This window comes from Stenella coeruleoalba, assembly GCF_951394435.1.
Source record: "Stenella coeruleoalba genome assembly, chromosome: 3".
Classification (NCBI taxonomy): Eukaryota; Metazoa; Chordata; class Mammalia; order Artiodactyla; family Delphinidae; genus Stenella; species Stenella coeruleoalba.
In genome coordinates, this window is record NC_137148.1 from 57617609 (window position 1) to 57633461 (window position 15853).

Below are 15853 nucleotides of genomic sequence, written 5' to 3' on the forward strand. Positions count from 1 at the left end.
AAATATTAACAAATGAGAAAATTCTATTGCACAGGCTGGAAAAGCTGGTATGACGTAATTGCTGCTTATGGCACCTAATGACCGCCTGCTGCCCAAGCCATGGGACTGTAGCACATTTGTCTTATGACACGTCTGGTGTCTTTCTTTTTTTTTTTTAATTAATCTATTTATTTTTGGCTGCGTTGGGTCTCCGTTGCTGCGCGTGGGCTTTCTCTAGTTGCGGTGAGCAGGGGCTACTCTTTGTTGTGGTGCGCGGGCTTCTCATTGCGGTGGCTTCTCTTGTTGCAGAGCACGGGCTCTACGCGCACGGGCTTCAGTAGTTGTGGCTCGCGGGCTCAGTAGTTGTGGCTCGCGGGCTCTAGAGCGCAGGCTCAGTAGTTGTGGTGCACGGGCTTAGTTGCTCCGTGGCATGTGGGATCTTCCCGGATCAGGGCTCGAACCCGTGTCCCCTGTATTGGCAGGCGGATTCTTAACCACTGCGCCACCAGGGAAACCCTGGTGTCTTTCATTGATGCAATTATAGTGCCTCTTAATCACATAACTAGTTCCCTTAAATTATGATTTTAAATTATAACCAGAGGAAAACTGCTTGCAAATATACATAGATATATGTAGTGACTCTTTATTATATTTTTGTATTAAAAAAATCAGACAAATATGTATGACTGGCTAAGTCCCGCCATACAGCCTGTCTTAGTTCTTGAGACCCCTGTCCCATATGTTATTTTCGTTATAGCCTGCTGACAATCTTGGATACTAGGCTGAGCAGATACTCTTTCCTTTTTTTCAATTTATTTATTTATCTATCTATCTATTTATTTATTTTTGTCTGCGTTGGGTCTCCGTTGCTGCATGTGGGCTTTCTCTAGTTGTGGCGAGCAAGGGCTAACCTTTGTTGCGGTGCGTGGTCTTCTCATTGCAGTGGATTTTCTTGTTGCAGAGCACGGGCTCTAGGTGCGCTGGCTTCAGCAGTTGTGACACGTGGGCTCAGGAGTTGTGGCTCATGGGCTCTAGAGCGCAGGCTCAGTAGTTGTGGCGCACTGGCTTAGTTGCTCTGCAGCACGTGGGGTCTTCCTGGACCACGGCTCAAACCCGTGTCCCCTGCATTGGCAGGTGGATTCTTAACCACTGCACCATCAGGGAAGTCCCTCCTTTCCTTTTACAGATCAAGCAACTTAAAACTTGAGAATTCAGTGGTCTTTCCAAAGCTACGTCCCTGTAAGTGTTCAACTCCAGATCTTTCAGCTATTTAATCTGCTCCCATTGCACTACACAGTGTTGTGTCTGGCTTCTTAATATCTTGTGTTGTTGTCCACGTTGTATAAGTCATTCTGGAAATGTCCCCAGATTGTGAAAGCCAGAAATTGTATTACCGTCTTTGAATTCTGATACGGACTTTTTAGTGTTTCAGCTGATTTAGTACTAGTTCCACAAGGTAAGTATAACCAACCTATATGAGGTACAGAATCCATGAAGTGCATTCCAGTAGTGTATATCAGAATGTGAATTTTCTGGAATGATTGTGTGGTTGTGTTTTCCCAGATTTTCAGTCAGGAGTTGCTGTAATCTGAGAGTCTCAAATGTGTCTGACGCAGAGCAGACACTTCGGGAAGCTAAAACCTGCCATTATGCTTTTTCAGTCCTCTTCTGTCTTTTGGCTATATGATCCCACCATGCCTGCCACGTTGCTATCGTGCTCCATGGGACGTCCTGTTTCCATATCTTTCCTATGAGTGTGTTTATATTTGCGGTTACTATCCTAGACTCACCAACCTCCGATCTTCCGTATGGAAGGCTGATTTGTTTATACACACACCAAAGCCCCGTTCAGAGCTACCCAAAGGGAAGAGGCCGTAATATACAACTTCTCCTCCCATTCTCATTAAGAGTCCTGAAAAATATCAGAGATTGTGTGTGATGCTCATGCCAAGTACTCTCTTCCACTCTCCATGTAAATTTTTGCTAATATTTTTTCATTCTCTTTCTGCTCATCATTTTTGTATTTTATAAACATCTGTAAACTTTCAAATCATGATGCGTGATGTAGGTTGATTAACCTGTAGAGCAGTTTCCTTGTAGGTCAGATAGTTTATTTCTGTTCACACTCTTTGTGTAAGCCTAGAGCTGTAGTTTACCAGACAGGATTTCATGGGCAAGATACTTATTTTATTGCAAACTAAAGTGGGCTGGCCATGTGCTTCCCCCTTTGTGTCCAAGGGGCCTGGCATATGGTAGTAGTTTGACTCAATGTTTGTCTGCTCAATGACTTAGATGCACAAATCAACACCTCTAGGAATATATATGTGGCTTCGGAAACCAGAGGAGAACTTATTTTAATTGATAGGATTTATTTTTTTAATTCATTAAAAAAATGCATTAAAAATATATTTTGTTCATAAGCTTACAGGGTTGAATACATTTAAGTGGCTCTACTCAGGAGTTATGAAACATTAGTAAACCCTACGAAGTAGAAGGACTTCTGAATTAACTCGTTTAAAAATAACATTTGCATCTAGATTATTGTCCCCATCAGTTTTAGTATTTTGCTAAATGTTTAAGACCATATCTTGGCTTGGCAGCAAGTGATGTAGATTAAAAATAACTTGTAAAAATCACAAAGTTTTTTTGGTCTTATTCGTTGGTGAAATTTGTTAGCTAATAAAATCTTAAGAGATGATTGGGAATACAGTGGTATAAAAAGGAGGCATAGATATGGATTTTGTTAACCAGATGTTTAAAGTAGCAGATCTCAACCCTGGCTTTTACTTAGAATCACTTTGGAATCTTTAGAAAAGATGGATACTTGTGGGGGGGCGGACTTCCCTGGAGGTCCAGTGGTTAAGAATCTGCCTTCCAATGCAGGGGATGCGGGTTCGATCCCTGGTCGGGAAACTAAGATCCCACATGCCACAGGGCTACTGAGCCCACACGCCACAACCAGAGGGCCCACGTGCCGCAACTGCAGAGCCCACGTGCTCTGGAGCCTGCATGCCACAACTAGAGAGAAGCCCGTGCACCACAACGAAAGATCCTGTGTGCTGCAACTAAGGCCCAAAGCAGCCAAAAATAAATAAATAAATAAGTAAATCAATACATATTTAAAAAAAAGACTGATGCTTGGGCCCTTCCCTATAATTTTAATTGTTCTGAGGAGGGTCTTGAACACAACTATGTGGGGGTGAATGGGAAGAGAGAGAGAAACATACAGACATCATTGGACCCCAGAAGTACCAACACCCCTCATTCTTTCCCAGCCACATTCAACTCTTTCCCCTTGGAGTTATTATGCTGACTTTCAGAGTAACCGTCACCTGGTTTTTCCTTATAGTTTTACTACCCATGTATTCGTATATAATATGGCTTGTTTTCACTTTTTAAAAACTTCATATTAATTAAAACATATTCTGTGTATTCTTTTGTGACTTTTCCCCCTCGACATTATATTTCTTGGTTTCTTCTATATTGGTCTGTAATTCGTTTTTATTGTTAGAATACTTGTGTATGATTATACTGCAACTTATTCTATTGTTGATTAAGTGATTAATCAAGTGATTAAGATCACTTCTATTTTTGACCATCTTACATTTTTATGCATGCTTCCAGGTGCATACAAAGCATTGTCCTCACTGGGGCTTGTATGTAGGAGTGGAATTGCTCAGCCATAAGACATCCGTTTCTTCAAATTTATTAGATTATACCACAATGTTTTCCAAAGTGGGTGTGTCAATTTACATTTCCTCTAGCAGTGCATGTGAGTTCCTGAGGCCCTGATAATTTATTTTTCAATCTTCCATCCTGAATTTCCTGCTACCTTAAAGGCACAGTCAGACCTTGTGTAGGTGTGATAATGGTCCCAAGTTTGGACTGAACAGTACATAAAATCAGCTCCTTCAGTAACAACCAAACTGGCCACCCCTGCTCTTGCGCCTCACGTGCTCCGGAAGGGCTCTCGGTCTGTGCTGTATGTCACGGATCTTTGATCCCCAAAGAGTCAAGGCAAGGATGAGTATTCCTAGGACCTTGGGTCTTTGACGTGACAGCCTCATTTTCCAGGCAGAGAAACTGAGGTGTGGCAGAGTGAGAGGCGTGGGCTTTGAGCCTCCCTCCCTGTCACGGGGGCAGATGAGCCCCACTTTATGCCGTGATGGGTGTGTTGATTGAACGTCACAGCCTGCTGTTCCTTTTTGTGTCTGGGTGATCTTGCTGCCAGGATGGTACAGGTCACACCTTTTAATGGTTTGCATTAGAGCAATTATTAGTAATTCTGCTTTAGTTACATTAGTTCAAATAACTCCTGGTACCAAATAAACAGGAAGAGACAAATTTATTTGGTAAAAAAAAAACCCGTTCATTTTAATTAAACACCCCCATGTCTACCAAATTGTAGAACCCCTTTCCACAGCTTGTTTTCCTGACTCCTGTTAAGAATCTGAAACTCTATAGCAAGCAGAATTATTTATATATGTCGTGATGTTTCCTATTTCAAGCTGTTTGCCTGATTCTAGGCTCTGAACTTCTATAGTGAGTGATAAAACTCTTTCTTAACACATTTTGGGCAGCCTTTTGTTTCTTCAAACATCAGAAGATCTTCTCTTCCCTGGATTTGGAGGGACGGAGAGGGGCAGCAGTGCGCACTCAGCCCCACATGTTTGCTGTCCTCTCCCATTGAACAGGATATGAGGATGGAGCCAGAAAGGAGAGAACAGAGAGCTGGGCTAGCAAACAGGCCTGGGAAGCTCTGCTGGTGCAGGAATCAGGTTGGGTACAGTGAACTACAGCCCAGGTTGGAGGGTATTTAGGGTCTTGCTCCAGGCACTATAGGGAGTACCATTTAAACGGTTGACACCATACTGCCTTTATCAGTGGTATGATTTTAAAAGGGAACCCAAAAGGTTTAGGAACCGGGCCGCACAGCAGGAGGTGAGCGGTGGGCGAGCGAGCAAAGCTTCATCTGCCGCTCCCCATTGCTTCCCATCACTCGCATTACCCCTGAACCATCCTCCCCCTACCCCGTCTGTGGAAAAATTGTCTTCCACGAAACCGGTCCCTGGTGACAAAAAGGTTGGGGACCGCTGGTTTAGATGTTCCCTTTTGGTCGTATTTTTCTTGGAAAAAAATTGTATCTCGTATAACCATGGGCATTTCTCCCTAGGTTCAGACTGAGATCCGTGACTTAGAAATTCCATCCTCATGTGACTGGTTACAACCTCATGCCTCATGCTGACTGGTACATTGGGCAGTGTACTCGTGTGTGTGTGTGTGTGTGTGTGTGTATGTTGTTACGTGATCCTAACAAGTCTCTTTACGATTATTACTTAAGGAGGAGAAAGAGTGTAAATGTTACCAAACATGCCTTGCTGGGAATCTGTTAAGAGTAAAAACCTTACTTTCTAATTAAGTGAGTTTAAAGATCAAAGACTTAAAGGATAAAATAATTAAAGATAAGTTTTTTAATAGCCTTTAGAAGATAGCAAGTATATTAAACATGTCTGGTGGGGTGCACTGCTTTGTCTGTTTTCAGATGTTTTGGCATTTCAGATGTCATTTTACTGAGGGGAGTCTGTGCTGTGTCACACAGATGGATGATGGAGCAAATACACAGTGAAGTCTGTGGCATTTACATATTTGAAATATGATGCTTTAAGCTCATTGATCTAGATATAGAAATAGTATAAACCAACTAAAAATGTAAGCCAAGCAGTTTTCTTTTGCATCCGTGTGCTGCGGAGCACTTCCTTCTGATTGTTTCAGACTAGAGTTTTGTTGGATCCTGGCTCCACACACATCATCATCACAACCTGCTGGTAAGACAAAGCTGAGTTTATTGCCGGCCTTGATAAGGGAGAACTCTGCCTCCACTGAGCCTTAGCAGAATCTTTTTTTTTTTTTTTTTTTTGCGGTACGCGGGCCTCTCACTGTTGTGGCCTCTCCCGTTGCGGAGCACAGGCTCCGGACGCGCAGGCTCAGTGGCCATGGCTCACGGGCACAGCCGCTCCGCGGCATGTGGGATCTTCCCGGACCGGGGCACGAACCCGTGTCCCCTGCATCGACAGGCAGACTCTCAACCACTGCGCCACCAGGGAAGCCCTGAGCCTTAGCAGGATCTTGAAGGGGGAAGGCAAGGTTGAGATTTGTTGAGAACTCGAAGTTTGGTTTAATGAGGGTCTTTGGATGCAGGGGAGGAGTGATGGCAAGGGGGTGTCAGGGAAGGGATTTTGATTAGGTTTAATAAGGATCATGATATAGTAGTTAAAGATTGGTTTTGCAGCTTAAACTGTCAATGCTTCCTGCTAAAGAGTTGATGGGCCTTGAAGGAAGTTCCTCTGACGAATAGTCAATCTTTGCCTAGGCAAGAGTCTCCTGGACTGGTGAAGTTATGCTAATGAAGACGACGGAATAGCAAAATCATATTAGTGTAGACGGTAAGCTGGGTGGCGAAGTAGGTAGTTTTTGTCTTCAATGTCCAAGCTGTGTGGGAGTATGTACTTTGTGTTCACAGATTTTTCTCGGGAGGTATCAGAGGTCGAACTAAGAATGATAGACACTCCAAGTAGCAGCTGTAGCCATGTATTAAAAGGTAACTGTCGGGCTTCCCTGGTGGCACAGTGGTTGAGAGTCCGCCTGCCGATGCGGGGCACACGGGTTCGTGCCCGGGTCCGGGAGGATCCCACGTGCCGCGGAGTGGCTGGGCCCGTGAGCCATGGCCGCTGAGCCTGCGCTTCCGGAGCCTGTGCTCCGCAACGGGAGAGGCCACAGCAGTGAGAGGCCCGCGTACCGCCAAAAAAAAAAAAAAAAAGCTAACTGTCATGGGTGGTCATCAGGGAAAGAGCCATTGGTCATTTATTCATTCAACAAGCAAATATTTATAGAGCACATACACATGCCAGGCACTGTGCTAGGATAAAAGATGAGGTCCTACCCTGTTTGGGCCTTCTACTCCAGTGTGGTGCAGCATCCTGTGGTCTCTTTCGGATTACAAACAGTCAATAACATTACTTAACTGGAGGGTATGTATAACTCAGATTCTTACTGAGTACTTATTCTGACAGATCTTGAGTGTTAGGATTTTCATGTTCAGTTGTTGAGACTAGGTTTGTTTTAAGGTGTGTCTTGATGTCGATGGAGTTCATGGGCCTAGCTTTTTCAAATGTAAGCAAATGTATTCTTTTACATGTTTCCAATGTAATGTTGATCATGGGCCAGCTGTGTTCCAGGCACTGAGTCCTTGTAGGAGAAATACAGGAGGACAAACTCTATACAAATTAGACGATTTAAACATACACAAATAATTGAGATTTTAGTAGTCAGTTGCCATTCAACTCAATAAATACAGAGTGACTTCAGTTTGCCATATACCATGCTAGGTGTTAGGAATAAAAAACTTCCAGGATGCCCTCAGCCTGTAAGAAGATACAGTCCAGAAACAACCATAAGACACAGCGGCAAACACCAACAGCAAAACCCAGACACAAACCAAGCAGGAACCCCTTTATCAAGGGGGATGTGAAGAGGCACAGGCTGAATTTTTGAAGCAGAGCACTGGTGTGTGTGGCTTTGGCAACCCTGAAATAATCCCAAAGCCCTAATAAACGGGTAGGAGTACCTCCACAAAGTTTGAGAGAGACCATGGACTCAGAGTCCATTTCTGCCCCAGCTGCTGACTGGAGAGGAGCACCTCTGAGGACAAAAAGTAGAAATGAAGGCTCCTTGACATCCTTGGCCTCTAGTAGCCTGTCCTGCTAGGGTAACAGCATCTCCTTAGAGGACACCTTGGAAATTGACGATGTCTGTTTCCAAAGGATGCTGTGCTCCTAGCACTTGTTTTCCATGGATGACCTCACTGAATGTGAGTGAGAGGTGATGTGAACGTGCACCATAGTGCACAGAACAACATTGTACCAGTGATGAGCGAAGCTGGCTCCAGCACCTCCCTGACCTTGCACAAATCACTTGACCTCTCCACATCTGTAAAGTGAAGTTTCTGGATTAGATGCTTCTGATGGTTCCTTCCAGCTCTGACATGTTTACTCTTACTATTCTTACTTTGACAATCTCTTTGATAAAATATATAAGACAAACTTTTTAAATGAAAGAACTAATATTACATGTTTCTCTTTTCAGTTTCTCTACATAGAGAGTCTCTCCTGCATCTGGCTGTGAGATGGGGCCTTGCTAAGCTTTCCCAGTTCCTCCTGTGTCTCCCTGGAGGAGTCCAGGCCTTGGCTTTACCCAACGAGGAGGGTGCCACGCCATTAGACTTAGCTTTACATGGTGGATGCTCCAAGCTGTTTGAAGACATCACAAAGTGAGTTTGGATACCTGATAGATTCTCTCTCAGTCTGTTTCTCTGAAGTCTTCCAAGCATTATGGAAAAATTAACCAAACCACGAGCTAACATTGGTTTATATTTTACCGTTAGTTCCCATGTATAAAGTACAGATACACATATCGTACATAAACAGATATACACATATATTTGGTATTCACATTTCGTGGGGGAGAGGGAGTCAGGAAAAATGTCTTAAAAGGCTCCATGGTTGGGGGGCTGGCTGTAAGAAGAAGAAAAATTGGGAAACACTAGCCTAACCCCTACTTATCTTTCAGGTTTTTGCTTAAATGTCACTTCATCAGAGAGGCCTTCTATGTTATGGTCTTTTACAATTATGATTAATTTACAGTATTAATAGTGATTAAAATTATGATTCATTTATAATATAAATCATAATTTATAATTTTATATATATAGTCATCATTTATTTCATATATGTCTCCATCCTAAATCATTTGAGGACTGAAACTATTTGTTTTACCCACTGTGTTCAGCATATACATTCATTGAAAGAATATAAGTTTTTGTTGAATCAATGAATAACAAACAAACCCCAAGATACTATGTAGCCAATGGGCTGGTTATTAGGATCTAGAGATAATGGAAATGAAATAATTTGTCAACTGTAAAGTTCTCTATGTTGAGGATGATACCAACATTTTTAATGTTTGTTACTTAGAGTGGTTCAGATTGGTCATTATATCCTATACAGTGGTTTCCTTGACTTAACATGTGGTAAAAAATAAGTGGGAAACTACAATGAAAATGATAAATTACTACATAAATATTAAATATTACCAGTGTTATTACATGGTGTGTCTTAATGGACTGGTATGTTTCATTTGTCCCATGGAACTCAATGTAATTAATTTACGGTCATATGCTACCTAAGTGCATGTTGAAGTCACAGCTTTCTGTTTATTTTTGTTCTTACTTGGTCAAGTGACCGCCAACTAAGGAAAGAGCCCATCCCAATGGAATTGCCTTTATCTTTGCTCTACCGTGACCCCACTTTCTTTAGCTAAAAAGGGCAAGGCAGGACCACTTCCTCTGACTCTGTCATTGTGGATAGTTCAGGGTTACATTGAGGACCCGGAGCCTCACTTCATCTTTGGTAGCTTTGTATCTTTCTGTTGTGTCCAAGACCAGAAGATGACATGTGTTTTTAAAGTTTACACATCCTCTATGTCAAAAAAACCCCAAACAACCTAATCAAAAAATGGGCAGAAGATCTAAATAGACATTTCTCCAAAGAAGACACACAGATGTCCAAAAAGCTCAACATCACTAATTACCAGAGAAATGCAAATCAAAACTACGATGAGGTATCATCTCTTACCAGTCAGAATGGCCAAAAAGTCCACAAACAATAAATGCTGGAGAGGGTGTGGAGAAAAGGGAACCGTCCTACACTGTTGGTGGGAATGTAAGTTGGTGCAGCCACTAGGGAGAACAGTATGGAGGTTCCTTAAAAAACTAAAAACAGAGTTACTGCGTAATCCAGCAATCCCACTGCTGGCATATATCCAGAGAAAACCATAATCCGAAAAGATACACACACCTGAATGTTCATAGCATCACTATTTACAATAGCCAAGACATAGAAGTAACCTAAATGTCCATCAGCAGAGGAATGGATAAAGAAGATGTGGTATATATATACAATGGAATATTACTCAGCCATAAAAAAGAATGAAATAATACCATTTGCAGCCACATGGATGGACCTAGAGATTATCATACTAAGTGAAGTAAGTCAAACAGAGAAAGACAAGCATCATGTGATATCACTCATATGTAGAATCTAATTTAAGAAATGATACAAATGAACATATTTACAAAGCAGAAACAGACTTACAGATATGGAAAAGAAACTTATGGTTACCAAAGGGGAAACATTGGAGGGAGGGATAAATCAGGAGCTTGGGATGAACATACACACACTACTGTATATAAGATAGATTACCAACAAGGACCTACTGTGTAGCACAGGGAACTCTATTCAGTATTCTTTGATAACCTTTAAGAGAAAAAAATCTAAAAAAGAATGAGTATATGTATATGTATAACTGAATCACTTTGCTGTACACCTGAATCTAACACAACATTGTAAATCAACTATACTCCAATAAAATGAAAATAAAAAATGTTTACACATCTAATAAATCCATTCATGGATGGGATCAGAAGTAGACTGTAAGCTAAATTTTGATTATGTGATGGAGCTTCCATTTTCTAAATTAATTACAAAAATCTTATTGCTCAGCCTGAGTCATTCACTTCAGTGGCTTGTAGTTGGCATGGGGTGTTGTTTTCTAGAAGATTCTGAAGTCCTTGCAAATAATTGTGTCAAGAGTTTGGGGAGATGCCGCAAATCTTAGAGTACAGGTGCTCTTAATGGATCTCTTTTGTCACTCCATGTGACACAGGTAGCATTTTTGTGGTGGGAGCTATACTATAATTTTGCAAATATACAAATGCTGATTAACAAAATGAGGTAATGGAAGAAGAGAAAAGAGACATAGAGCTAGTTCTGTGAACTGAAGAATCTGGGAGCGTCTGGGGGCTGTGACAACATGCTGAGGCAGGCTGTAACCTGGGAGCACTAACGTCTCCCTCCCGAGGCCTCTTTACCATTGCTACTACATGACCTATAGGCCATCCAGAATATTATGACATTAACCATGAAGCCTACATAGAGCTAATAAACGTGCAGTTGTTCTTAACCACAACAGAATGGAAAATAAGCCAATATTCAGGAATTTAGTTTGGGAATATTGTTCCTTTGTTTATGAATGAATTCAAGAATGCAACACGATCAAATTTATGCAGGTTTTAATTTGCATGAGGAAATGATTTACAGCAGTAGACCAGTGTGTTGTGAATATCTCGCTTGTTTGTAACATCCAAACCTCAGCATGCTCTCTGGAGATCATATCTGTTTTCCACTGTAATCGCCTAATAAACTGTCTGCTGCCAGCTAATTTGTGGTACTACATGTGGTAGCCATTAAGGCCAGAGGCATCTTTTCAGGTTAAAGGGAGAATGAGGTAAAATGCTATGTTTAAGAGTCAGTACTGTTGCATTAATTATGTAAATCTTTATAGTATATAATATATGTGAACAGCTTTTCATTTGACGTCTTCTCTAGGTGGAAAAACAAAGATGACTTTATTAGGATCTATTTACATGATCTTATGTACCTATCTTCAGTAGGTAGCTTTTATGGCTTGTTTTGCCAGTTGGGTTTGTAATATCAGGGACAATGAAGGGTATTGGGACCGTGGGTTTTGATTTGTGATGTTTCAGCTTCCAGGGCAGACGTTCCCCAGGTTTCTCCCGAGTGCAGCTCAGCGAAGATGCCTCCCTGCGGTATATTCACTCATCAGAAACACTGACCCTGACGCTTAATCACACAGCCGAGCATTTGTTGGAGGCGGATATTAAGCTCTTTAGGAAATACTTTTGGGATAGAGCCTTTCTCCTCAAGGTTTGTGCCCTTTATTGTGGTATAAGACATAATAACTCACGCTCTTTGAGAGTGCAGACAGCAAACTCGTTGTTTTGGGAACACTATTTTGGTGGGGGGTAGCACTTTCTTTTTTTCTAATGGGACTTTGAGGGACATGGAATTAGAAACTGTTACACCAGTAGAAGGAAGATGATTATATGATATTTTGGCGGCAGGTAGAAAATAGTAATTTGTGTAATATTGTTTCCTTTACTTTTCATGAACCAGTGTCACTGATGTTTAATATTCTGATATTGGGTATTTTCTATTAGCTTATTGACTGTATTATAATTCTTATCTAAAGCAGGTACCTTTAGGGTTATTTTAAATCAATAATATCTTCTTCTGGGATTTCTTAAGGCTTAGATATAGTTAAGCCTTTGTTTCAGTGTACAGATTCTTCTTGAATGGGGACTGGTCACTTGAGACCAGTTCTTTTTCAAAGAGATTTTCCCCCCTCCCACCGTGGCCCAGACATCAGCTTTGACTGTTATCAGAGCATGCCCATCTCAGGGTTTAAAATGTTTCATCTTCACTATTTTTATTTTTTTGTTGAATCTGGAAGACTGTAAAGCATATTCATATATTTTAATTATTATCAAGTAGAATGTTCTTTTGAGCAAAAGGGCTTCAGTCAATTTAGTCGAGAGTGCTCAGGGGTATAATGGATTCACTCACCAGATCGTGTGACACCCCCCGGCAAACCCTCTGCCCCCGCAGGCTTCTCAAGCACGTCCATTAATGAGCACCAGTTTCATGACTATATAGGCTTTACAAAGTAAGCAGTCAGTTTACTGTTATCAGAAAACTGATATTGGTACTTATCAGTTCTGGCTTTTGTAAAATGTTTGCTTTATATAACTAAATTGAAGCTTTAACCAGAAACATTATATAGCCAAGATTATTGGTTACTCCATATAGGGTTTTATTAAATAGTTAAAATAAACATGCTCTTCAGAGTGTGAACTACCTCTGTTGGGTTTAGGGAGTTTAGTGGATAATTTTCTGCCATACAGTATTTCCTCATTTTGCTTAAGGGTCCTTTCTGTTTAAAGAAACAGAAGTTCTCAGCCATCCCTGTGGCTTCTCACCCAGGCCCCCAGGGGTGGCTATTTCAGTGGGGCAGAGGCTGGGCCTGGCCCAGCAGCCTTACGCGGGGTGAGTGCCTCTCCCTGCAGTTTCAGAGGGGCAGAGCTCAGCAACACGTGTGTCCTTAGAGGGGACACTCAGACTACAGCAAGACCACAGAGCTCCTGCAAAGGCTAGAGCATGCTCCATGTAAAGCAAAAATTCTGAACATTCGTTGCATTATAAGAACTTCCAGCTTCTTAGGTCGGATTCGTGATTTCTTGTAACTTGAGATAATTATTACTGATGACATTGGGGGAGATGTAGGATGGGTAAATCTAGATGCTTTAATAATTGATTGTAGTGGACTTTACAATAACAAAGACCAAATGCAGATTACTTTCCAGTTTATCAGAGATTTTAATTTTATGGAAAACACTTGATAAAAGAAGAATCCATTGCAGTGGGAAGGCCTTGTGTTCCAGGTACCAGCACCCCTTTTTCGTTCTTCCTGTCCTAAGCTTTTGGCTGGGTAGTGTGTAGGGAGACTGAGAAGGGAATAGGGCTGAGGTTCTTTAAGACACTGTGATATTGTAACTTACAATAAGAAATATATCTGGTCTCCGCCCATGGTTCTTGGCTCACAGCCCCCAGACCCTTAGGATTTCCTAAGTGTGGAGCGGATAAAGGTGTTTTTTTGTTATGTTAATGAGGCAACTTTTGGAAAACACCTAAGAATGGGGGCTAGTTACCTGTGGAGCCAATTGCCTGGTAAATTTCAGTCCCACCTCCAGGGAGGGGAAAGGGCCTGGAGATGGAGTTTAATCACCAGTGGACAGAGATTTAATCTGTCATGCCTACGTAATAACGCAAGCCTCCATAAAAACCCCAAAGGACTGGATTCGGAGAACTTTCTAGGTTGGTGAACTTGTGGAGGTACTGGGTGACGAGCCTGCTAGGAGGGGCATGGAAGCTCCGTGCCCTTTCCCCATACCTTGCCCCATGCATCTCTTCCATCTGGCTGTTCCCGAGTTATATCCGCTTATAATAAACCTGTAAGCTAGTAAGTGGTTGTCTTTGGCCTTGAGCCTGCGTGGTTAGCCCTCTTTTAACCCCAGGTACTCGTGCTACCGTCTCCTTAGTACCTCTCCAGACATATACCTGCTTCGGTCCATCCGTTAATTCCATGGCGGGCCCTAAAAGAGAGAGTACTGTGTCCTGGGAGTAAGGCTGGGAGCGGTTAATAGCCACAGAGGGTGGGTGACGGGGTACTGCTTGTTCCCTGCCTCTTTGTGATTTGGTCAGTTATGTATATTTTCATGTTCTCTTTGCTCTGGCCTCAGGATGTCCTGAAATAGTCATGAGCAAGGCACTTGATATGCTGAGCTTAATAACATGCCCGGCGGGGGTGGATTCGGGGCTCTGGGTCAGCTGTAGGGTTGCTTGCCTCAGTTTACCCATGTATTTGTTTCGGAACATGTGCTGATGCAGTCTTGGGCAGTTTTTGACACATCAACACATAATTCTGTCTCTTCGCATTTTCACTGGCTGTGGGGAATCTATTTGAAAGGAAAATACAGAGGGCTCTAAAGGCATCTTCTCTTTACAGATCACAGCTCAGTCTTGGCCAGGGACAGCCTGCACCAGCATGTGCCAACATGTAGCTCATCCTGGGTCCTCCCTGTGATAGTGGTCCTACCCCCATCTCCAGGCCCCCAATCCCTGTGTCTTAGGGTGTGGATGGAGGTTGGTCTAGGTGGGCAGATGCGTCAAACAGAAGTCCTTACAGGTTTCAAGACTTTCTGTTCTCTGTCCCCCTTTTGGTTCATGCATCATGTTCCTGAGAACCTTCTGGTGGTGTGATCTGGGGAAGCAGCGAGGACTAGTGGCAGGGACAGTTTTGGCCCTTGTCTCTGGTTCCTCCCACTGTCTCTCATGTCATCCGGGGTGCTGCTTACATGTTCTCCCAGCAGCTTTACCACCCTATCAGCCCCTGCCTCTCCAGGCCATGCCTCTGGCCTGTCCCGGCTCTGAGATGCTCGATTGTGATTTTCATCTCTTGTTGCTTATCTGGAGCCTCAAATGGCTTTCAGTGATTTTTTTTTTTTTTCCTTCCTCTCTTAGGCTCTTGAAGAGCAAGAAGCCAGGTCAGAGGAAAAATCAGATATGCCCTCCAGCACTGCAGAAACCGAAGAAGGTACGCATGTTCCTTCCCGACCCCGGGAACCCAGAAAGAGCTCAGAACTAACTAGTCACCTGGGAGTTGAAGTGTGTGGTGGAGAAGAGCAGGAACTGAGGGAGGCAAGAGCAGGGTGCTGGGGTGCCACTGGGCCCCGGGGTCCTCCAGCAGCGCCGCACCAAGGTACTGTGTGTTTCCACTTTTCATTCGGTTAGCATTTACTGGGTTCCTCCCACATTCTTGATCTTTGGGGACCTCTCCTGACACGCAGGGAGTGTTCCCCTCATTTCCAAGTTCAGTCCGTTCGTTCCGTTAAGTCCTCCGTCACTCACCTGTTCTCCAGCTCGCTCCACCTGTGTGGAGCTCCTGCTCTGTGCTGGCCCAGGGGGTCTTAGAGGATGGAGGCCGTGAGGGTGTCTTTGTTGCCGTGGGTCCTGGGGAGCACCACTGGCGTGTAGAGGTGACGGGAGGGGGCGCGCTGAGGGTTCTTCAGGGTACAGGCGGCCCTACCCAGCCCAGGTTGTCCTGCACAGCCCTGATGGAGCTTCAGAGACTGAATGTACAAATCTGCTCGAGGTGGGCGTCCACAGCAAGAGGTGTATGTTTAACATACATTGTCACTACTCTGTTCCACATCGTAACGTGGAGTCGTGTTGACGGCGCACCTGGACGTTAACACCCAGCTTGTAGGCAGGAATATCGTCCTTCGTTGTTTTCTCTAACTTGGCAGTTTGTCTGGGCATGTGATCTCTACTTCTATTCAGGT

At 43.1% G+C, this 15853-nt stretch overlaps 1 protein-coding gene across 6 annotated transcripts in view; it reads left to right on the forward strand.

Moving 5' to 3' along the window:
* The window catches only part of ARHGEF28 (Rho guanine nucleotide exchange factor 28), a 309493-nt gene that overhangs the window by 134856 nt on the left and 158784 nt on the right, over positions 1-15853 (forward strand). For all 6 annotated transcript variants that reach the window (XM_079917337.1, XM_079917335.1, XM_079917334.1 and 3 more), the window contains 3 exons: positions 8122-8305; positions 11639-11819; positions 15033-15105. In XM_079917337.1, the coding sequence (XP_079773463.1) occupies positions 8122-8305; positions 11639-11819; positions 15033-15105 (438 nt within the window). The remainder of the gene's footprint in view (positions 1-8121; positions 8306-11638; positions 11820-15032; positions 15106-15853) is intronic.